At 47.5% G+C, this 23,295-nt stretch overlaps 8 protein-coding genes across 8 annotated transcripts; 2 read left to right on the top strand and 6 right to left on the bottom strand.

Annotated features, from left to right (window-relative positions):
• Window positions 1-1,488: 1,488 nt before the first annotated feature.
• FCY2 (purine-cytosine permease) lies at window positions 1,489-2,502 on the bottom strand (the record flags this gene model as incomplete). Its single annotated transcript, XM_058506075.1, has 1 exon — window positions 1,489-2,502. One exon carries the CDS (start codon window positions 2,500-2,502, stop codon window positions 1,489-1,491), a length of 1,014 nt encoding a protein of 337 aa, XP_058358598.1.
• Window positions 2,503-2,527: 25 nt separating this feature from the next.
• Window positions 2,528-6,080, bottom strand: ONS95_012446 (uncharacterized protein). Its single transcript, XM_058506076.1, has 3 exons — window positions 3,475-6,080; window positions 2,660-3,425; window positions 2,528-2,610 (listed from the first exon to the last, which is right to left on the bottom strand). The coding sequence occupies exon 1, from the start codon at window positions 6,000-6,002 to the stop codon at window positions 5,304-5,306; it is 699 nt and encodes a 232-aa protein (XP_058358599.1). The 5' UTR covers window positions 6,003-6,080; the 3' UTR covers window positions 2,528-2,610; window positions 2,660-3,425; window positions 3,475-5,303.
• A 146-nt stretch (window positions 6,081-6,226) lies between these two features.
• Window positions 6,227-7,461, top strand: ONS95_012447 (uncharacterized protein). The gene has a single exon (XM_058506077.1). It carries the CDS (start codon window positions 6,485-6,487, stop codon window positions 7,250-7,252), a length of 768 nt encoding a protein of 255 aa, XP_058358600.1. The 5' UTR covers window positions 6,227-6,484; the 3' UTR covers window positions 7,253-7,461.
• Window positions 7,462-8,756: 1,295 nt separating this feature from the next.
• PEX13 (Peroxisomal membrane protein PAS20) lies at window positions 8,757-10,197 on the bottom strand (the record flags this gene model as incomplete). The annotated part of the gene is made up of 3 exons (XM_058506078.1): window positions 8,757-9,511; window positions 9,561-10,064; window positions 10,137-10,197. 3 exons carry the CDS (start codon window positions 10,195-10,197, stop codon window positions 8,757-8,759), a joined length of 1,320 nt encoding a protein of 439 aa, XP_058358601.1.
• Window positions 10,198-11,259: 1,062 nt separating this feature from the next.
• On the bottom strand, window positions 11,260-12,623 carry ONS95_012449 (uncharacterized protein; the record flags this gene model as incomplete). The annotated part of the gene is made up of 4 exons (XM_058506079.1): window positions 11,260-11,334; window positions 11,386-11,894; window positions 11,944-12,133; window positions 12,186-12,623. The coding sequence occupies 4 exons, from the start codon at window positions 12,621-12,623 to the stop codon at window positions 11,260-11,262; spliced, it is 1,212 nt and encodes a 403-aa protein (XP_058358602.1).
• Window positions 12,624-13,939: 1,316 nt separating this feature from the next.
• Window positions 13,940-16,206, top strand: ONS95_012450 (uncharacterized protein; the record flags this gene model as incomplete). Its single annotated transcript, XM_058506080.1, has 5 exons — window positions 13,940-14,141; window positions 14,192-14,613; window positions 14,678-14,763; window positions 14,830-15,590; window positions 15,707-16,206. The coding sequence occupies 5 exons, from the start codon at window positions 13,940-13,942 to the stop codon at window positions 16,204-16,206; spliced, it is 1,971 nt and encodes a 656-aa protein (XP_058358603.1).
• A 2,758-nt stretch (window positions 16,207-18,964) lies between these two features.
• Window positions 18,965-20,783, bottom strand: TOS1 (target of Sbf; the record flags this gene model as incomplete). Its single annotated transcript, XM_058506081.1, has 6 exons — window positions 18,965-19,223; window positions 19,313-19,475; window positions 19,542-19,714; window positions 19,855-20,035; window positions 20,106-20,460; window positions 20,523-20,783. The coding sequence occupies 6 exons, from the start codon at window positions 20,781-20,783 to the stop codon at window positions 18,965-18,967; spliced, it is 1,392 nt and encodes a 463-aa protein (XP_058358604.1).
• A 1,317-nt stretch (window positions 20,784-22,100) lies between these two features.
• On the bottom strand, window positions 22,101-23,102 carry ONS95_012452 (uncharacterized protein; the record flags this gene model as incomplete). The annotated part of the gene is made up of 2 exons (XM_058506082.1): window positions 22,101-22,944; window positions 22,996-23,102. 2 exons carry the CDS (start codon window positions 23,100-23,102, stop codon window positions 22,101-22,103), a joined length of 951 nt encoding a protein of 316 aa, XP_058358605.1.
• Between the last annotated feature and the right edge of the window lie 193 nt (window positions 23,103-23,295).

Consider the following 23,295-nt stretch of genomic DNA (forward strand, 5'->3'; position numbering starts at 1 on the left):
AACAACTTCTCCAAATTTTCCTCGATAAACTCCTTCCCGAACATCATCTCGTAAGGACCCGAATCGATGAGAAACAATTCAGTCAGGCGAGACGTTGCTTCCTCGTTGCGATACCTCGTAAGCGTTATCTTGTGCATGACTGAATGCAGATGATCGCCTGAGTTTGGCTGGGTGGGGTTGAGTAGGCCGGAGGAAAAGGCGACAGATTTTTTGATGCAGTGTCCATTGCAGCCTGCATTGGTTTTTGGCTCGGCAGGCACGGTTAGGTTATCTTTGTTGGGAGTGCTTCTACCGAAGGTTCAACTGGTGCAGGAGAGATGACGTGAACGAGGCCAAAGTATAGTGACTTTCATTAACGTCCGATTGACTCATGGATCTGCTGAGAGTATTCGGCACAGGAAACATTGGGGGCCTTGTTTACCTTTTGCAGACGCTAAGCGAGCTTTCACTGACACGATCTCAAACAGAATTCACGAGTCCTACACATCTAAGCTGTCTTCCCCACCAACTCTTGAGTTGCAAGTTACTCTAGGATCAGACTTTCGTGTGACAGAAGAGACACACCTATGATACTACTCTAGTACTATTTACCGTCCGGCGTATGATTGTTTGTATTGGAATAGAGGCGCTCAGGCTGACCCTTTCGTCTTAGGATCGGATAATTTTATCACATACACGACACTGGTCAAGCTGATGGACAGCTCTTAGATCGACCTCACTCTGTGACTTGTGCCTTGTACCCCGTTGATATTCAAACTACATAACTGTAAAAACAACGTCACAGTGGGTACTTATCGTTCTTCTATAAGCGAGCTGTCTTCTGAAGACAGCAGCGGAATACGACTGAATGACTCTTCATTAGCAATATTTAGGAAGCGTGGAGATCAGCAGTCTCTTTGGAGAGAGGGATGAAGCAGGCAATTGAAACTTATACACCTACTACGCTCTCACGCGACCTGGGATAATAGTCAAGTAACAAAGGTAAGGAAAGGATAAGTCGATCTTTTACAGTATTTCAATCAATAATCGAGAACTAGATGGAATTTTGAGATAACATAAGACTCCTTCACTCAATGGAGCATTGGCTCATGGTTGGGCACTACGTAGGAAAGAAGTGGAGCGAAGTAACGGGAAACATGGAAAGTAGATGTTAGCCGCAACAGCCAAGATGAGATATACAAAACCCTCTTCGCCAAGTAGCATACCCCTTAGTTGGTGATTCTAGTAAGTTTGTTGTCCAGTTGCTAAGCCGTCCGGCTCTAAGTTCTCTTTGTCTAAGCCCTCTTCATTTGGATGTTCTCGGTGCCATATTCTAAACCTTGGAAAATGTATAAAATATGAGTAATAGTAGGACTTCTCATGGGTATTTCATAATACACAGCTCAACAACGTTCAAATCCATCGGCGATACCCACACAGTTCTATCCAAGAACCAAATTTAAGCAGCCAACGCAAGAATAAATGAACAAAACAGCAATGATTAATCATTCACCTCCCGAAGTGCTTCTTCTCAAAGTATCTTAGAGGGATATAAGTTATAGCCGCAAAAGCAAAGGCCAACTCAAACCCAACATCTCCTCCGAAAGCAGTTCCACAAAGTTTTCCAATCGGACCGACAAACCACACTTGCGCCATTCCGAGGACAGCTCCCATGACACCGAACAAGAATGCAGTCACAGCTGCGATTCCAGGTGGGAGGAGCTTTGGATCCATGTAGATAGATGGGTCATAGCCAGTGAATCCACGCTTGAATATCACGTGCTCAGGGATAGAGATACCCTCGTAGATTGCAAGCCAGTAAGCAATCAACAACATGAAGTTCTCAAGCACGTTCTCGAATTGGCCATATCCGGGGATGGCAATTGCGCAGTAGACGAGGGTTCCGATGAAGGTCCAGATGAACCGAGGAACACGTTGAGACTTCTTTGCCAAAAGCTGGAGCGAGAGACCGACGGAATAAATGTTAGGACAGTTGTTGGCGATAATTGAGAGGGCAAGGACAACCAGGCAGAATTTGCCGAAATGACCAAGCGGAGGAACAATAACAGCGGCAAGGAGACCTCCGATATGAGACGAGTGATATCCCTCCATGTAGATATTATGTCCATCATTGGCAGCCATAGCTGTCGCCACTGTCGCACCGAGCATCTCAGTGAAGAGAAGTGGGAAAGCAAGACCGGCGTAGGTCCAACAGAAAATGGACTTGCGTGGTCGATCGACTGGTTGGTAGACGGTGTAGTCTGCAGCATATGACGTCCACCCGGTAGCAAATCCGAAGACACTTGCAGCAAAAGAGAGTGCTGAGCCTGCCTCAGAGAGTCCGACGCCCATTGGAATGTTGTAGAAGTGACCAGAGTGAGCAAACTCCCCAAGAACAATCATGAAGATGATGAAGCATGGAATCCAAGAGTAGCGTTCGTATGTATGCACAATCTTGTATCCGAAGAGCGTGACCAAGAAGGTAGCGGCAGCGATGACAATAATTCCTGCCCATCCAGGCATGTTGGGATTGACGGCATGGAACAATTGGGCTCCAACGATGACATTTACTGCACTCCAGCCGACACAAGCGAGGACGTTCAAAACAGCAACTATCTTAACACCATAGTACTGCAGAGAATTAGTATTTTCTTTTTGTAGACTTTTGCAAACAACTTACTCCGAAAAAGTATCTCGACAAAACCATCTGTCTTAGACCGAAGCGAGGACCGAAAGTGGAGAAGAAAGCGACAGGAATTATACCAAGAAGATTGACGAAGAGGATGATCAAGATAGTGTCGACATATCCGAGATAGAATACAGGGTAAGCCAGAGCGCCAATGGCGAAGGACGAGACGACCATGTTTGCAGAGAGCCACATCGTGCCGACTTGGGAAACAGGAGCGGTTGTTCTTTCATCGCTGGGCACCCTTTCGATACCTCTTTGCTCAACACCCATCTTCCCAGCGAATCTTTGGGTCTTCGCATACCAAGAATCTCCAACAACAAATGTCTCCGCTGCAATGGCCCCGTCGTCGGGGACATAGTCGAGGCTATCGATAGTCTTCTCTCCGGCCTCGACATCAGGCTCCTTCTTCGTCGTGAAGATAGCCATCTTGAAGTACAATTACTTCTTTTCCTATGGGCGACCACGAATTGATGAGGGAGAAATGGAATGATAGCCGGCTCTATATCAGATCAGTGCCGAATATTGACTGTGGAGGCCTGCTTGATATTTCATCGTGGAGGGAGAAGTGGACTATTATATAAAAATGTCATATCTCTCAAGTGCCACTGGTGCAAGGATGGACGACCAGGATAGCTTGAAGACAGCTACCAAAGGTCCGGCCAACGGACAACGCCGGCATGATCGAAGAGGGGGGGTGGAGTGAGCCGTGAAGTTTCCCACCAGTCGGCAATCTGCTACTGAACCCTACCGCACATGGCTTTCAACATCAAATTTAGTCACTGATAAGAAAACACGAGACAACCTACAACGACGAGCTAGAGAAGTATCAGCATCGTCTAGCCGGCTCTAGACTCGGGCACTACCAAGAGCGAGAATGTTTGGAATGCGCCAAAATGAAGGAAAGACAGCGTCACGACAAGGGGTGCGTGCGGACGAAGTTGTTGGCCACTGCGCGATCAACAGAGCTGGCGGTTTCTCAGATCCCTCGTGTCTCGACAAGTTTTCATATCGGTATCTTCGGTGGGTCACGTCCATGGCCTGTGTCTCTTTCCCGTCCTTGACAGCGCGCTCAAGCTTTGCTTGGCTCTTTGCGCCGCCAGGTTATGTCGCATGTCCAATCAACCGCGTGGCGACTACAACCATCACGAAGTGCACTTGTGTGAAGGTTGTCGGCGGACAGCTAGAACACTCCAAGTGCGGCATCCGGCGCTGCATGAAGCTTGCCTTTGCACTCTCGATGTTTCCCGGCCATAGGGATCAAGTGAGATATGCATGCAGGTTCGCACACCAGTGTGTGGAAAAGAAAATAGTCGCCTGCCACTTGGTTTAACGACCTCCTTCCAGGTGCAGATCTGGGTGCTGCCTATGTGTAGCTCTGCGATATGTAAGAAGGCCGCTTGGGAGAAGCTTACAAGCATTCGTGCGAAGCCGTCCTGAAGTCAACGGCATTGAGCATCGTGACAAGTGTCGCAAAGGCGGGGTGAAGTCGGGACTGTGTCACGACTCACGACAGCTGTTACTGCTGGATTGGCTTCCGTCGATGGAGCTGAACCAGATGAAGTCGATCCAAGTGATCTTAATAGTAGTCATAAAGAAATGGGACTAGACAGCCGACGAACAACCAATCAGATTGGTGTTTTCCCAAAAAGGACTATCGCATAATCTGAGATAAGTTGTCGTAGGATCTTCCTAAATCCTTATCAACTTTTCCATGCGAGTTGGATAGCAGTTGCATACAATTTAAGATCATCGTGTTCCAGCCCTGTAGATCAAAATCAGGTATCGCCGGTCTGATGCATGGTATGTTCAGGGAGGGCGGCGGCAACCTACAGTTGGTGGTGGCGGCCGTAAACTTCCCCCTCTTGCCGGGTCAGCTCCAGGATTTATCCCGTCTCGTAGACGAATCATCATTGACATGCATATCAGGATATTTTGTTGGCTGATTGGTATCGAGTTTCAAATAGTTTGCTTTTCCTCGCCATTCAAGCCACATTCAGGCGGAGGCTGGTCTGGCACGTCGGAATCGCCCGATCGCAATATCAACAAGGTCGTCGTTGCCCACTCCAGCTGTATGAGAATGGCACCGCTTTCTCCCATCGTCTGCACAACATCATCATATGCTACTGCAAGAGCCCATGACAGCGAAGAACTTCGATGCATCCATCCGGTCCTATGGTATGTGCCTTGCATATGTATGTCGCGACAAGTTATTCCATGCTCAGAGTAAACGTCACCCAGTTTCTCAGGCATTAAACAACCTGATTGCTCATCACGAAACGCTCAGATCAAGGATAGTCTTTTGGTTGAAACAATTAACCTACTGAAGCAGTGGAAGATATTTATGGTCTAACTCTTCGTTGCTGTGCTTGTGAAACGTCGAGGCTTTTCGACGTGTCACTTGCATAAATCGGCGCTGCTGTAAACTCCTAGAAGGGGAAGATATTGACGAGAGCCTCTGAAAGTCTAAGTCTAAGTCTGCATGCACTCGTGGTGCTTTTGATTCGAACAGAGTCTATCACAATTCTATTGCTCACGCCGCTCTCAGTGTCCCTACCGAATATTCCCCAAATCTAACAATGCGATCTAGATCCTCCAACGTCAAACAATATAACTCCAAGGAAGCAATTACTCCATCTCAAAGCTTCTTGCTCATGATCCAGTCCGTCTGAATGCAATCCCCCATTTTAAAATCATGACTTCCAACCTTCACGTATCCAAGCTTCAGATAAACTTTCTGTGCCTTGAAATTCTCCTCCCAGACTCCCAACCACATAGTAACAAAGCCCTGCTCCCTCGCCATCCCCTCAACCCTATCAACGAGTTTTCTCCCAACTCCAGCACCATGACAATCCTCTGAGACGTATAACCTTTGCAGTTCTACTGTCTTTTCAACTCCTGCTAGACATGGTTCCGTTGTACCTCGAGTCAGCTGGGAGAAGCCTACAACGTGATCGTTGGAGTCCGTCGCCACGATGGTATCCATGTTGGAATTTGAGAGATCGGATTTAATAGCTGTATGACTGTATGCCGATTGAAGATATGCTTCGAGGTCGACGGGTGATAGTGAATAACCAAAGCTGTTGGAGAATACTCGTGATCCCAGAGCTGCGATTGCTTCAACATCTTTGGGCTTGGCGGCACGGATCTTGAATTCGCGTCTTACAGGCGAAGTGGATTGAGGCATAGTTACGAGTCGTCTACGAACTGTTGAGGAGTTGTTTGCGTTCCACACGGATATATGACTTTTTGAGGTTGTCGACCAGAGACTTGGCAGCTGGTGAGCTTTTTTTACTGGATGCAGCAGCACTTTATAGTACTTCGGGATCAGGATCATGACTACCCGAATAAGACTTCTCCGCAATATATTCTCAACTTTAGAAGATGAAAGAAATGTTCAGATCTAGACCTGTCAAGTCTGTTCGACGATGTCGAAACCTGACACGAGAAGGGCGTAACGTGCGAGCCTCTACCCGGTTCGTGCGCCGGAACAGGAATCCACACCCGACGGCAGCTGGAAAGAAAGCCGATTCCGAACCCCGAAACGCATTGCCTGCCAGTCATAATTCTGCCATGAGAAGCATTCTAGAAGGCTTGGTTGAAATATTGCTGTCACCCCTAGAGCCATTAATTTCAGAATATTCTACAAAGATCTATTAAATTCTTCTTGAAGACCAGCTTTGCGTCTCTTTCTCTTAAGTCGAATCCCACATCTCAGACCCAGGATACACAGAATCATTTCTAGTCACTGTTGTAAGGCAAACTAATCGTTTCCTCACCAAAAAGCCGAATTAAAGATTCCAATCTCAGATATCAACTATGTATCTCAGGGCAGTCCACACGGATCTCAATCTTCCAACACTCTACCAATTCATCCGAAGCAATCCCCTTGGAATCTTCACCACCTCAATCACCTCCCCTAACTTCCACACCATCCAAAGCTCCCATATCCCTTGGGTTCTTGACATTTCTCCAGAGGATGAATCTATCTCACCCCCGAAAGCACGACTACGAGGTCACCTTGCAAGAGCAAACCCACAAACCAAAGCCCTAATCGAGCACGCCACCCAGACATCCTCCAACACCCTCCAGCAAGAAGTCATGATTCTGTTCAATGGCCCATCACACCACTACGTCACGCCCAAGTTCTACGTCGACACTAAACCTTCAACTGGCAAGGTCGTCCCTACGTGGAATTACAGCGCCGTCCAAGTCTATGGGAAAGCCACTATCTATTTCGATACCCAATCTCCCTCTACTGGCGAGTTTCTGACAAGTCAGATTGATGAACTGTCAAAGCAGAGCGAGGAGAAGATCTTTGGCTATACGGGCAAGAACGGTGCAGCTAAGGCTTGGAGTGTGAATGAGTCGCCAGACAGCTACATCGCTCTGCTGAAGAAAGCTATCATTGGGATTGAGATAGAAATCGAGAGTATTGCAGGGAAGTTCAAGATGAGCCAGGAACTGGCAAAGGGAGATCGAGAAGGCGTAATTAAGGGATTTGAGGCGTTGGGGACGGAAGAAGGTAACGAGATTGCGAGGACAGTAAAAGAGAGGGGTGAGCTGAAGGATAACGCGAAGGCATAGGAATGATTTGTTGGGAAATTTTGGCGTTGGGCGTTTCGATCTTAGACGATGAGTTGCTGTTCCAAAGAGACATAGCTCCAGATAGAGTGAAGCTGGTCCATTCCATCCTGAAAATAGACTTCGTATCTCAAATACACTTTTGGTGTCTTCACGTCATAGGATCCAAGAGTTTACTACGGGTAAAAGTCCAATCCATATGTCCAAATTGCACTTTTCGGAATCTATTTTCTCTTATTTTTCATCCTCAAGAGTTGAGTTACCACAAAGTCGGCGGAAGCGAAGGCAGCCGCAACGAATACCCTGCGTCTCGATTTACCGAAACCGACTTGTCATCTAAGCCCAGACAAGGAAATGTAGTCAATGATTATTAACAGGCGCTAGCATCGCAGGTCTCTCTCTACCGTATGGAGTACTCTCTTTCAATGGCCAACACATCACCGTTCGTTGACCAACTACCACCAGCTCCAGCCCATCCCCCAGCCCACCTCGCTAAACCGCCAATCCAAACAAAGAGGTCTTCGAGCGTTACCAGCTATCCAACGGAATCAGCATCGCCGTAACCATCTCTCCAAACGATTGTCGCGTTCCCCTCGCTCTAGGTTTGGATTTCTATGGTGTGGGTGGAGTCGATATTTCATATTTGCAGACGAACCATGCGATGACATTTGAAAAGCTGCTTTGGGGGGATTTTGGTGACTCGGGAGAGATTTGTAGAGAAAAGCATCACGCTATGGATAGACAGGATTTGCATCGTCAGTCAGGGATATTTGTTTTTCTATCCGAGGTATGTAATTGAAGTGCGCTGAACCTCAGGCAAATTAAAAATAAAAAGCAGTTGGGAGCGTGAAGATAGTGAAGGGTTTAAAGACCACTCGTAGTGATGCCGACAACGCCGAAATCGACTCGGTGATGGGAGAGTCTTCAAAGGTGGTCTACTGATTGGAGCTGATGAATTTAACTCTGAAGCCAGGGTTCAGAGTTCAGGCAAGAGGGAAGAGCCTGCGTGGGGATGCCCTTGAGAATGATGGTGTGAACCCTTTGAAGGTGGCGGATGACCTGTTGGAGAAGGACATGGATTTGCCGACGAACGCGAACGCGAAGGTTATTGGTATGGAACATAGACATAGAATGTTCTATGGTCCCAGGTGAGCATGATTCTTCATGCCCATATAGAGAGTATATATGGCTGACAATCGTATGGTTATGAGATCTTTGCGAAGTGTCAAGAGGCTCTTGCTGAAGTAAATATTGGGTGGAAGGGAGTGAGAGATCATGGCAATTGCTGTCATGCCAGATCCATGCTCGGCTTAATGCCGTGAGAATATGGCACTGCCACGCACCCCGTAAAGTAACACAGATTTGGAACTGCTCGCATGTAAAATTATGAACTTGCTACCCTTATGTATACAAGCAAACGCCATCTACATCGTAATGTATCCCAGATCCCCGTCCCTTTTCCATGTTACAGTCCTATCCAGAAACGGAAAACACAATAAAGAATCGCTCAAGAGTAAAACTGACTCTTTTGGAAGCTGTCCACGCTCATATCACCTGCTTTGCCGGTGACAACAGGAGCCTTGGTCTGGCTCGTCATACTGCTCGTTCTGCTTCCGCTCTGGCTTGCAGACTTGATCTCAGCGACCGCTCCACCTGGCCGTCTAGCTACCTCGAGGTAAACACCAGGAAGATATCCCATACGCCCGTCACGAGCACGACATCTCCACCATTCGCTTGGGTTTCCCATAGGGTCGCTCTTGCTCAATACTGCGACCAAGTCGCCTTTCTTGACTTCTAGGTCAATGCCCTGCACTGCTGCTCCCGCTTCAGGTGTGAAGTCGTAGAGTACGCGGCAGAAGTCGAGCTTCGAAGGGTCGATTTGCGCCTGAATTGGTTGGCCATCTGGCCCAATTTGCATCTGTCCCGATGCTGCCAGTCTGCGCTGTTCTTCCTCCTGGGATGCCGCAAGTGCCTTGATGAGCTTACCCATCAAGTATGGAAGACCGAAAGCCGCGGCTAGGAAGAAGAGGAACGGTTTCTTGCTTGGTCGTGGTGCTTGGGCTGGGGTGCCATCTGGGTGGAACTTGCGGCCCTCGAACGAAGCAAAGGCGCTTGGTGTCAAAGCCGTTGCATCAGCTGGTGGTGGCCGTCCTGTTATCTTCGCGAATAAAGTCCGCAGCCATCTCATCAGTGTAAATATTCCCAGTATTGATCCGAGTGTATTTCTGAGGTTTCCAAATTGTTCCGCAACAGATACCATTGCTACGAACTGTTAGCTTTCTGCACAGTGCATTTCGTTAAGGAAACTTACCAAAGAAACTAGAATGGGTAGCCATATATGTGCTTTCCAGCATTTGAGCAAATCCTCCAAAAGCTCCCACTATACTCTCGATTATCTGAAATGTTGCCTGGGTACTTTGTGTAAAGCCATTCGTCAAGCTATTGGGATCATTTGGATCTCCCTGCATCCCTCCCATACCTCCATACATCCCTCCTCCATATCCTCCGTATCCCATGCCTCCCATTGCGCCCATCCCGCCATACATGCCCCCGCCGTATCCCATCCCACCCATAGCGCCCATCCTTGAATAAGGAGACGTGTATGCTGAGCCTATCCCTCCATATGGAGACGCCATCCCGCCGAGTCTGTTTGCGCCGTACGGAGAGTACGCAGATGCGTTTCTGTTGACAGCGGATGTGAGAGACGACGGCCGTTCAGGAATGGCTGGGGCAACAGCTGTGGCGGTCGACGTCGTTGTAGAGGCTGGATTTGTGATTGCGTTGCCAGTCGAGATTGCTGTAGAGGATGGTAAAGCTGAAGAGTTGCGCGGTCAGTCAGCGTCTTTCATTTCAAAGCAATCGCGAGAAATATCCGAGGTTCACCAACCTGAGTTTGCGCCCGTGGCTCCAGCCCGTTCCCACGGTTTTGGAGGTGACACTGTCGCCATTATATCAACTTCACGATCACTCTCTGCCTTGGAGGCTCGAGTCGACCGTTGGTGGGCTTATCGTCTCGATTTGATGGGGGATAATCAATCGTGAAGTTGTGGTCGCAAGCTTGTGACGTTCGGAGGCCACAGCCAAGCCCTGCTAGATATGTTTTGCGGGGTTTCGGTGAACGCCGATGGTCAGAAGCAAATTCGAGGACGAGAGTGAATGAAGTATGGTTGGACTATTACTGCACGGAGAAATCTATACTTGTCACTTCTCTCTATATCATTTATTCAAAGCGAGGAGATCCAGAGAGGCATCTACTCCAGTTCTAAAAATCAAGTGCAGCTCCTAGGCTCGTGGGTTCATTTGGAGGCTGGGAGCCTCGGCACAACACACTACCAAGCGGAGAAACCCAATTCGTTCAAATCTGGGGAAGATGGAAATGAAGCCCCTTTACTACTTCACAAGCACAGAAATCCCCCCAAGCCTCTAGAATTGTTTGGTCCGTTACTGACTTGGTAGATCAGCTGTGTCTTCTCTATATTCTTCTCTGTTCTGCTACATTACTCAAAAAGTACTTCTTAAGCAGGTATTTACACGCTCACCTGCTTGGCAGAATTGCACCTGCTTTATCTGACAGGGGAGCGCAGGATCCAGTACACTATTTTATCTATAGTTGTGGCGCAGGCAATGACTCAGTTACTGTCTAAGGGCTGTTATCTAATCTTTTTCAAGGTAAATATTTCCTATCAATTTTGATCTATTGCTTTAGGACAGTGTACCCAGGGTAAACTTTCATTCTATGCACGTGGGCTTTCCCCGAGATACACTAGCTATCATCGCTCACGGTTGAGCTATGCCTGGGAAAGTTGATAACATTTTACTGTCTTGTACTAGCTCACATTATTGCTGCGAAATACTCGAAAATTAGTGCCAGCAGAGCAGCAAAGCCAAAAAACAGAGCCATATATAGACAAGACCACGATACTGAACTCTGAAAAAGGAGAACGAGATAGAGCAATTTCTTGTTTCACATTGTACAGACTAAGATAGTAATACAGTCGCCCCAATGTCCATTACTTCAAGCTTGCAAATGCCGGCGCTTTAGTAGCCATGAATTCCTTCCAAGTCGTGAGCTTATCGACCAAGATCTACTCGATATGTCAGTTTCTTCTATGGCGCTCATACACAGAATGACTTACCGAATGGCTCTCGTCCAAGCTGCTTCCTCCATAGTATCCAAATTCAGATAAAAGTCTCATATTTTGAAGCAACTCCTCTTGTGTCTCAACCGGCATGCCCTTGGATCCTAGAGCATCTTTGTAATCTTGATGAGAAAGCTCGACAGCCTTGGCAGTCTTCCCAGCTTCCGGGAATTGCTCTTTGAATTCTTTGACAATCTCGTCGATGGTGTAATAGTCTGTAGCGCCATAGATACGCTTACCAAGGACTTTCTCGCGGTTCAGTAGGATGCCCTTAACGAACTTGCCCACGTCGTCGGCGGTGCTCAGAAGTGGGATGGGTGCAGACGTTGGAATTGGGAGGGCAAGAGTCCAATCATTGTTGATTTGGCGCAAAGTTGTGCCCGGAAGATTGGACATGTAGAATCCTGGCATGAAGAAGGTTGCTGGCATGCCGGTGCTTCGAATGTACTCCTCAATATGTGCCTTGGAGTCAAAGTGCAGTACCTTGGTCAAAACGCCTTTGGTCACTGGATAATGGTCAATGATAATTCCTCCAAATCAGTAGTATGGCCTTACATTCAGAAACATTCATCAAGCTGCTCCATACGAAGTGCTGAACTCCGGCTTCTTTTGCGGCATCCGCCATAGCTTTTCCCTGCTTCATTTCGACATCCGCACTGTGACTTTCCCAATAATTGGTAACTGCGAAGACGGCATATGCCCCTTTCAATGCATTCTGCAGAGTTGAGGCATTGTTGAGATCGGCCTGGTGTAAAGATTCAGCAATATAGAACTATAAACATATCTTGAAGACATACTGCAACGGTTTCAGCCCCCAAAGACTCTAAGGCTTTGGATGATGGCTTGGAAACATCTCGAGTAACACCCCGAACAGTCCAGTTTTCTCTCATCTTCGAATCTCCAAGAATCGCCTTGACGACTGAACCACCCTGAATCCCAGTGGCACCAAATACCACAAGAACCTTCTTTGCTGCCATTATGGACTGTATATGAAATATGTTACTTAACTGAGGAATGAGACAGGAAACAGGGTTGATTCTGTTGTGTGTGGCTTGCTTTGAGTATGGGACACTGTGATGCAAAAATGAAACTGATGATAGTAGAATGCTGAGTGCGAATTGCAGGATATGGCCGGCGTAGTATATATACTTACCAATTGAAATATCTGTAAGTGTAGTTTGTTTGTTAGATCTTACCAATTCCAACCTACATTCCGTCGCTGGCTTGGAAAGCATTGAATCCCCTCATTTGCTAGCCAGTCTGCCCAGCTAGCCAAGGTACGAAGGATGACAAAGTACCAGCCAGCCTCCCGCTTATGGGCTACAGCAAACTACGCATTGGGAATAGTTGCAAGGTCTGTAGAAACGTCCTCCTTTGGAGAATAGTTCATCCAATCATTTTACACGAATGACGAGCGGGCGTCCACATCGTCGCGATGCCGAGAGCGAAAGAGCGAAGAGCAAGACGGTTGAATAAGCAAGGCTGCAGATTCTAGGTGTCTCCGATATCTGTGGGGTATTTATAAGGAGAGCTGTGTCATTGGTGGCTGTGGCCTTGAGAAGCCTGTTGAAGCCAAAGACCGGCTTACCAATTTCAAGGGCAAGCGCAGGTTGTGTAGTTGTGCCTCGGCGCGCCTTGTCACCACCCACTTCACTGGTCATTATTCTGGCCCAACATCAGACTCTAATTCAACAGCCGTCGTTCAGAGGTCAACTCGGCCTTCGGTATCGCTGTTTTCTTGGTCATTTCTGTCTTTTGGATTCTCAGTTGTTGACTTGGTCGTCAAGTGTTCGGGCATGCTTTGATGAGGTCTCCCAAGTATTGGTTTGGTTGGATGAGCCGAACCAACAGGGCCAACAGTCACAAGTTTGGACAATGTGCATATTGCTGTTTTCAATCAATTAATTCTTGCCTATTTTTGCTTCTGTTACCGAAGATTTGATTCCGTGAACCAGAGTCTGCGTCTATTTTCGGAGCTCTGCGCTGATTGACGCCCCCGCTCGCCTATCTCTCCTCTACGCGCCCGGCAAGATCACTGGATGAAATGTCTGTCTGCAGTCGTACAGTTTCGCCAAGGGAGGTAACATCCGTACGGGATATTACTGTCAATCTAAAGTATAAACCATGTCCAAAATGTTTTCGGCGGCTATGCTGCCAATCGTTGTGGCCACGAAGGAACAGCAGTCTGTTAGGCCCCCAAAGAGTGCCTAGCTAGGCGATTGAGGGGTCTTGAAACTTTGTGGATGGGCTGTTCATCAACATCGTTGCACTGGAAGGATCTCCGGCATAATGCAACGAGCTGGTTTGCAGTCGGCCCTTGGCTGTTGGTTTTCACGATGGTCTGTCCACTCAGATGCCCGCAATTTCACCACCTACTCTGTCGAGGATCTTATAGTACGTGCATATGAAACAGTCCTGCATGTTGAAGATAGGCGCCACTCTGCCTTATTGTAGGCTCACTCGTGTTGTGTTTTATTCATAAGGCTCGAGCCCACAGCAGGAGGAATGTCTGGTCTGTGTTTTCCTCGTCATTCTTGTGTTCTATATCATTATGTCATATCGCAACACATTAAAGCCTGGCCAGAAGCCTGACTTCGTGACTGTACGTGCCATGCGAAGTGAGAGTGAACCATCTCTACCCTCTCGAGAAACTGTGAGCTTTGGGCCATCCAATAAGGAGCCTGCTTTGATTACATCGAAATGGACTATTGGCTGGCAGACACCGACTTTGATGATAGCATCATATGCCCTTGGTACGCAGCTCTTCCACCTTGAACGCACAATTTGGAATTGATGTGTTTAGCTCTTGCAATCGCAATCGCACATCTGCTTTTCTTCCGGTATCTGGACGGAAGAGAGGCAGATAGACCGAATCGTGTAGCTCCACAAGCATACATCACAACAGCCTCAAACATTCTTGCCAATGCTTTCGGATTTGCTTTAAGGGCTTCTTTAGCTGTGGCATTCTGTCAGTATTTATGGCGACTGTTTCGAGCTCAGGCCATGAAAGTATCCACTATCGAGCTCCTGTACTCGATTCGAACGAATCCGTTCCAGCTATTCCAGATAGCAGTTCTACGGGCAGCACCAACGCTATGTGCGCTTGCAGCTATCATGTGGTTGTCACAGATTGCCAGCAGTTTCCCTCCCGGCGCCATCACTATCACGACGGCGCAGAGGGTTGAGTTCAGTTCGGTCTCCGTACCAACTTTCAATGCATCTTATGTAAGTCCATCCTATCTGTTTATTGTCTATAATCCCAGAGTTAACTAAAATTTTGATTGCGTAGATGGGAAATGGATCTGGGGCAGAAGCAAATGCCAATTCCCTCAATAGGTTGGTCATAAGCGAAACTGCAAATGATTTCGTTTCTGGGTAAGTCACTTTGTGTCACTTTGTCTGGGAAGAGGTAAATAGGAGGCTACTTACAGCTCACTTTAGCGAGTTTAATTCAAGAAAATCCTCCAATCAACTCAGTCGTTTGGCTCGACAGGTACTCGTTGCTGGAGAAGCATTCCCGGTGTCGTCACCATGTGGAATGAATTGCTCCTACACCACACAATTCGAGGCACCATACTTCGAGTGTAACAAAACAACCAAGCCAAGTTCCCATCGGGCCCAAGACACTCTCAATGTCTATTCCGGACTGTGGTTCGCACCTACTGCCCCTAAACCAGCAATTGGAGGTCCACGATACAATGGAACATACACATTGGCGAATTTCAACAGTACCACACTCACACCTGTTTTGATTAGTAATAATACAGGAAATGCCACCGAGGCAATTGTGACTGTGGATGAAGAGAACACAATCTGTGCACCCGGGCGAGCAAAATATACAGTCCACAATATCTACGAGAACAACATCCGTACTCAAAACTTCACAAGAGAGCCAATTGACCGACTTGTCAATTTGGCACTAGCTACAAGGGATGGGGCTATTCTTGTCCCTAATTTTACTTTGAATAGAACACGGGTATATGGAACGACACCAGCGAACTGGACTAAAGCCACGCTGGATATCTACAGGGACAATAACATGATGGCAATTCTATCCGCTATGATGTCCTGGCTCCATGGAGACTTCCAAGCCTCGCTGGCACAACTTGACAATGACGATACCCGTAATGTCACATTCAAGAATGCATGGCACGAAGCGGTATTCTTCGAGCGTGAGGAAGGTGTCCTGTGGAGTGATGGAGGTATGTAATATCCTTTGAAAGCTTTTCTGAAGCCTAACTGACTCAACTCCTTTCAAGCCCAGAATAAAACAGTCATTGACAACACCCGATTCAACTCGGTTTCGCTAAATTTCAAGCGAACAATGAGCCTCTATTCAACATCACTGCAGACATGCTGAACGACTATGTCTTTAATGCAACCACATCAGTCATGGCAATGTATAGGAGATGGAACACAACAGCTAACGCAACCACATCGACCACTCTCAACGTTTATAGCTTTTCAGAACCCCTCAACCTTATCATCCCATATTTTCTCACTTTGCTTGTCTCGCTCCCTTTCGTTGTCATGGGCTGCCTAGCACTCATGAAGAACGGTGTCTCTGCCACTGACGGCGGATTCATGCAGCTTATCACAACAAACACAGGAAGTGCTATTGTTGACAAAGCAGCGGCTGGAGGATGTCTTGGAGGTGATGAGAGCGCGCCACAAGAACTCAAAGACCTTGAGATAAGATTTGGGGAATTTATTGGGAGGGACGAACCTGGTCGGATCAAACGAGCAGGTTTCGGTGTTGACAGTGAACTCACGTCGTTGACCAAGGGAGCTGACTATGGTATTGCAAGATGGATATAGGTGTCTTTTACACTTTTACGTTCAATTTGTCATCTGCTCATCGTAAATGCAGAAACATTTAACGAGCTAACCCAAATCGGTTCTGGGAACTTTGCACTAAGTACTTCAAAAGCAGGCTTCTCTTGCCCTCTCCACAGCCTTTGTCTACGCACTAATGACAATGAATTACTAACGAGGGCCGTGACGGCTCACTGACCCGCTCTACTCAGAGCTTCGTCTTGAACCATGAGAACATACTATGGGGGACTACCATGCGGAAACACTAAACTATCTACTGGAGGTAAGACTCCCGTGGTCAGCGACATTTTTACTTTCCGTCGAGCTAATCCTCTCCTACTTTTAATCCTCATATCTTGCTCTCCACACATTTACACCTTGCCACGATGATCAGTGCTTCAGACATCTCCTCCTCGAAAGACACCCGATTCAGCACACAGACACGAATGAACGAAACCACACCACATGCCATTCAGTTACCGCGGCGAAATTCAGGCAAAGCTCTGCGAATCGACTCATTTGACGGAGCCTCAGAGCCGTATCTAGAACAGCTTCGGAGCGCCACTACACGCAATAGCCAAGCATGCAATAAATCGAGAAGCTAACTCGGCCACCATCCAGCACAAGAGTCACAAGCATATTTTCTAAACCTGGTCGCCTAAATCGAGGCGTGAAGAAATCACAGTCAATTGCTTTCGAGAGCATTCAGCATTCAAAGAACTCCAAACCCGACATCTAGCTTCCCCACAAGTCCTGTTATCAAGAACTATTGCGAAAATATTCCCCGTAACACGCTGTACAGCATCAAAAACCAGTCATTACTACCTGTACACGAGTGCTTGAGCCTTGAGACCTGGGTCTGAGATGAAACATCCCAGACGAGAGGGCAGCCCGCCGGCTCAAGCACTCCGTGAATGCTACTACCAGACTCTCCTGCAACAACGCCTATATCAATATACGACGATAGCAATAGCGACAAAGACAATCATACTCTCGAATCCCAGCCCAAGACTTGACACTTACGTCAAAGACAAAAGCTCGCGGAATCACCGACAAGCTTCCGCTTTGTTCAATGCTTGACCACCTATTGCCTACGGGTCAAACAGCAGATTTTGAGCAATTGTCAACAGCGCCGACGACGAAAAGGATAAAACACGACAGAGAGAGGCAAAATCTGTTCACTGTACCATTGCCATCCCTAACTTACTAGTCCAGACTTTAAGCTAAAGGCAACAGATCGGGCATGCAAGCAGCAGATGCTGGTCACGGTTTTGAATAGGTTATCAACCTTCTTCATTATCTTTTATTAGCCCTTCGAGAATCACCGCACCATATTCTAGTCCAATAGTAAGGTACTCTCCAACACAAAGACCTTATGCAGGCCCCCAACACTGCGAAGGAGACCTCACCAAATTTGCCCACCCATTGAAGCCCAGCGCTGAAGTCAATACTCCAGAAAACCGAAACCACGAAGCAGAATACCAATACCTTCAACAACTTTCTGATACTGCAAAGGGAACTCGCCTCTATTCACTGCGACAGTACCTCCCATAATTGGAAAGAAGCTTGCACCAGAAGTTTCACCACCAAAGTTGAGAACCCAAACATAAGATGGGCGATGTACCCCCAGAAGCATTGCGCAAAAAGCGACTCCAATCAGCGCCATCAATGACCAGGCTACAACAAGCAATTCGATTACCCCTTCGGAGAGCTATCAACAGTATTGAGAACGAGGGAGGCATCGTCCATGCACCAGAGCGATTCCCAAATCTCATTATCTACATCACTCAATAACACCCACGCGGCTCGAGCTCCATCAATCTCAACTAGCAGCAACAAAGTTCAAAGACTCGATGAACACCAAGAAGGCTCCAAAAGAAAAGCCACGGTTGTCATTCACGACATGATAATACATCTCAGATTCCAACACTCATCGTCAGAAACCTCCATCCAAATGCCCCACTACGAAGCAGAAAGAACGAATGGAGGGTAGCGAGAAAAGTCCTAAATCTCAATTGCGACATTATAACTGCTCGTCATACACCATCCTGGGACACATCCGCTTTCCTCATCATCTCCCCGAACCTCTCAAAGAGGTAAATGTTACTTGGAAATTGTACTGCTACAGGTTTACTATACGGAATGTCACGACCCGCACAGAAGACATTACAAATACCCTTTGCGATAGAGAACTATGGGTCTCCGAGAGTGCTGGACTGAAACATGGAAGTTCCAGAATACTGTCGCACCAAAGGGACCAGTAGCAAAGTCGCAGGTTCTGCTTAGTGCACTTGACTTTGCGTCTCAGCCTGCTACACACTTTGGAGGATGCCGACATAGAGAGGTAACATTGCATTCACTCCAATGTCTTCTACCCAGCTTCGACATTTATTACCGAGAATGACATTCATAAAAAGGCATATACAGCATGTCGGCCAACTAGGCCAGTACGAGGATCAAATATCACAAAGAAGACTACTGAAAATCCTACATTACGCCAAAGACATTCATTGATGAGCCTTTTATTCATTCTCAACTTTCGTTATCCTACCCAGAAGCCCACCGGACACCGCATCCACAAAGCAAAGCACGCCTAGCTACAAAGGTTCATCATCCATCCTTCATGCGCAGGAACAAATTCCACGCCCAGATCGAAAATCCAACCAATGCAGCACCACTATCGTCCAGCAAAATCCACCAGTCCTTCGTCCGGTGGGGCAAAGATCCGAAAGAACCACCAAGACGTATATCGGTAGGCAGCTTAAGCAATAGAGAAATCGGACTCGCTCCAGGTGTTCGACTCGATCATCTTATCAATGTCGCTACCGTTGAGGTTTTCTGGAAACTTCTCATTTGCTACAACACCAATGTAGATCTCATCCTTGCGGAAGATAGTTACAATGGTTGTGGTTCCAATGACAGGCCGATTGAAGTAATCTGAGTCACCTCCTGCGGCATCGGCATGGATTGTGGACTTCATGTAATGAGAGCCAACGGAAAGGCACTCGGCAATGTCGATCCTGGAAGCACAGATTGTCAGCACATCATCACATGGCATCTTGGAAGATATGTTTATGTGGAAATGCAACACAGGAGAGATATGACTTACTCGCCACAAGAAGGCCAGCAAGAACAGCCACCGTATTGCTGAGTACGTGGGACCTTTGCGTTCAAAAACCAGACAGCAGGTTGATCGCCTTCGAAGCCATTCCTTCCATCATAGGGCATGCCAAATTCAAGGAAGAAGACTTTATCTGCACCATCAAATCCACCTGATAAGCTAGGAGATTAGCAGATGAAGAGCATCAAAATGAGCATAAACACCAGAAAGAACTTACGGTATGAAACAGAGCCAGGACGAGAGTAGCCACAGCTGTGCTTGTCACATTTCTCTCCAGTCATGATAGCGATCTCATTCCCAGATGGGATGACGGTATCGGCAAGAATCTGAGCAGAAGGAGAGCCAGATGTTCCCTCATGGTTGACATACGACAGAGAGGCTCCGAAAGTGCTATTGACGTGTTAGAAGGTAGTCTCCATTTATGCTGTTTCTTGTGTTTGTGTTGTTTGATAGGATTCTTCTGTTGATAGTGTTTACAAGAACCAAACCCATAACTAGTGTTAAGGGGCAAGAGTGGGTCAGAAACTTACTAGTCAAAGACACCAGACCCTTGACCACCATGATTTCCGAGGAAAACAACATTCTCAGCAGTCTGCGAGGCAGAGTCATAGTACGAGATTCTTGAATAAGCGTTCTTTGATTTTGAATCACTGTTGTCGATCTTGTCATCTGCAGCTGCTACAGCAGGAGTATTGACTAGGGTTGGGACGGCTGGTAGTTATTAGTGTTGACACCACAAAAAAAGCCTCAAGATTTCTGCGTCGAGTTGATGAAGACCTACACTGCTTGTTTGATTTCACTTCACTAACAGTGCACGTGGTAGCGGTAGTTGTTGCGAGGGCAGTGGTGGTCGTAGTAGTGTCAACGTCGCCGGCGACCTTCACTCCAGTGGTGATCAGAGTAGTGGCAGGAATATTTGTCGCGTCAGGACCGAACCAGTTATTCTCCCAGGACTGAACTAGACCATCGATAGTCGCGATGACCATATCCCTCTTCGCGATGTGAGAATGACGGACAGCGTTCTGGAGATGAACATGCGCATAGTCAGGAAAACCTCGCTTCTCCTTCTTGGAATCCTTTGGAATGTAGGCCGCAAACTGCTTCACAGCAATTGGTCCTCGAAGGTGGAGAGACAACTGTGGAGGCTTTGTTAGCAATCGCGAAGCTAACCTGGATTCGAAACTTGCGAATAGCTTACCTCTTCATTGAAAGGAGCCAGATGTCCAGCGAAGTGCTTTGCCCGGGTCTCACAAGTACCAGTTCCATCCATACCAATGACTTCTTTGTAGACACCACCTTGCTTGCCAACATTAAGGTATTTAACTGACTTAACCTCTTGGCAGTACGAGTTGCCTTCCATCATCTTGGATCCCTTCGAACAGAGATCGGCAACAGACAGTCCGAAGAGCAAGAAGACGACCATCAAGGCCAGGAGCTTATCAAAGGAAACACTCTTCATGTTGAGCAGACTTCTCTACTACCAATGAGCTGTGGACGTGACTGACGGAAATTCGAATGTTGACCCGTCAACTTGGGGAGCAAGAGTCTCGAGCTGACCGCGAACGAATCCGCGGCAGCGAGGGGAAGAATGTAGGGAGTATCAACGACTGAGTCTATAACAGCGATCAGCGCGTGGATACGCAATAGATGTATTAGAGAAGGAATGTTTGTGATAGATAGAAGAGAGGTGGTGATGGAAGAAGGTTGGAGCTCGTTTATTTACTCACGATAGCCTCATTTGTCGAAAACTGAACTCACCAATGGGTGGCTCGGGCTAGCGGCCGCAGCTACCGTACGGCAGAAATCCCAGGGCCATAAAGAACAAAACAGGCAGGAACTTCTTGGTTCAATGGACGTCGTTTACGGAAACCAATGACGACCATTTGGTGGGAAAAGGGACTTGTCTCCAGGCATTCACGCGGCTGGCAAGAAACTCTGTTCCAACGACGTCCAACTTATACAACAGCAGACAGGATGGGCAGTTTTCCTGCCCCCAGACAAGGTTTGCAAATGTATGGAGAAGAGGGCGAGGGATGAAAGCAGACCCTGCACAATTCACACAGGTGTGCAAGGCCTGCTTTGAGAAAGGAATGCAAGACCTGAAGCGATTTCTTGTGTTCATGGAAGGAAGAGGAGTAGAGGGGAGAAGAGGTGGACTTTAAATAGACTTCCCAGCACAACAGGTGTCCCTTTTTAGGGCGGAAACAGCATTCACCAAGTAACAACGCTCGGTAGCATCTCTTCCTTCCTTGCACTTTTCACTTGCTGACAGTTTTAGTTCTAGAACAGCGACATCCACAAGATCAAGTCATCAAGTATGAAAGTGTCTGCATCATTACAGCTCTGAAGTCTTCTATGCTTAAGCCAGATTCAGAAAGCAGCGTCTCACTTGATCTACTGCTGAGCGGCATTGCCCTTTTGTCACACTGTTATGATTTCCATGTCAATTGCAACAATACTCGCATGTGTGCAAGCAGCCATGTCAAAATCCGTCAGCTCTTGGTCCCGAAATCACATTCCCAACAACACCAGCATATCAGCAACCTTGCACTGTATGGGGAACCACAGATATACTTCGGGAAAAACAAAACTTTGAGGCTATGTGGAAGGCAAGATTAAAGCATGGCTTGAGGGAATAGTTGTTCCATGAAGTCACTAGATCCTTCACCCAAAGATGCAAGGCACCCTTTGGCAGTGGTAAACATTGATCTTTAAGATTTAACTATGTCCAAGAATATCCCAAATATACACCAAACACCCCTCCATCTATTCTCCTTTACGAGATAACTCCTCCCATCTTTGTTGTCAAGTGCATGGTAGTACCTGGAACGTAGCAGCTTCCGTCACTGCCTCCAATGGGAGTGTACTCGGCCAACCAGAAGTTCTCGGTTCTTGAGCTTACACAGGAGTTCTCCTTGGAAGTGATCGTCATATCATAGTTGTTGCTGTTCTTGCTCAGGATGGCGGAGTAGTCGAATCCACTGCCCTGGGAACGGAATTGAGCCTCACCCCAAACGGTCGCATATGCGCCGGAGGCAGTAAGGTCAGATGTGACTTCAGCCCAGGCCATTTGTGTGTTGTCCTGGAAAGCAACAATCTGGGACTTTCCTGGTTTCAGGGCAAAAGTGAGAGTAGTGTCCTTTGGCGCAAGAGCTGAGCCAGAGAGAATCTGTCCATCAGGACCAATCTTGTTCCAGAGGTTGATGACCATGGTCTTGGAACCAGTGTTGACGAAGGTATTGGTAAAGTCGTATCCAGAAGTGGAGGACACCTTGATGATGTTCGATCCGTACGGGATACCACAGTTTCCACGGTAGAAATCGCCGAGTTGTCCTTGCTCAGCTGAAGGAGTCCCAAACGATGTGCGGGAATTTGAAGCACCGATCAAACCACCCAACAACGAGGCATCGGAAGCAGTATCAGAGACAACAGAGCTGGCGCTGACAGTGTCGGCGGCGCTGGACTTAGCAGATGGAGTTGCAGCAGCGGGCTTCGCAGCGGCGACAGTAGGAGTTGCGACGGCAGCTGGGGCCTCGGAGGTTGGCTTAGCCTGTCCAGCTTCGTATGCGGACTTCCAGTCGATTCCCATGTTGTCCCAATCGAGAGACTCCCAGTCAACACTGCCGATAATGTTAGTCCAATCGTTCATACCCAGACAGGGAGATGCTTACTCCTTCTTCTGGTGAGCACGACGGTGAAGATGAAGGTGAGTAGGACCAGCCACGGCGTCGCCGATCAAGGCGGCCATCATCAAAGCGGAAACAGTTGAGCAACGCATTTTCGAAATGGGTTCGTGTAAATAAAGTTGTTGATAAGGGTATGCTTGATTGTTGTTTTGTGTTATGCGGATATACCAAATAATGGGATCTAAGTCGTGAAAGGGAGGCCGTTGGAAGTCAAGGAGTGTTGTGAGCGGTGTATTGCTCGAGATATTGGCAAGAAGTATTGCGAATGTGAAGTGAAGGTGTTCA

The sequence above is a fragment of the Cadophora gregata genome (genome assembly GCF_030347475.1).
Source record: "Cadophora gregata isolate MNR1 chromosome Unknown scaffold_6, whole genome shotgun sequence".
NCBI lineage: Eukaryota > Fungi > Ascomycota > Leotiomycetes > Helotiales > Ploettnerulaceae > Cadophora > Cadophora gregata.

Coding starts and splice junctions, on each gene's coding strand:
- ONS95_012446 (XM_058506076.1), bottom strand. CDS start 6,002: ATGATCCTGATCCCGAAGTACTATAAAGTGCTGCTGCATCCAGTAAAA.
- ONS95_012447 (XM_058506077.1), top strand. CDS start 6,485: ATGTATCTCAGGGCAGTCCACACGGATCTCAATCTTCCAACACTCTAC.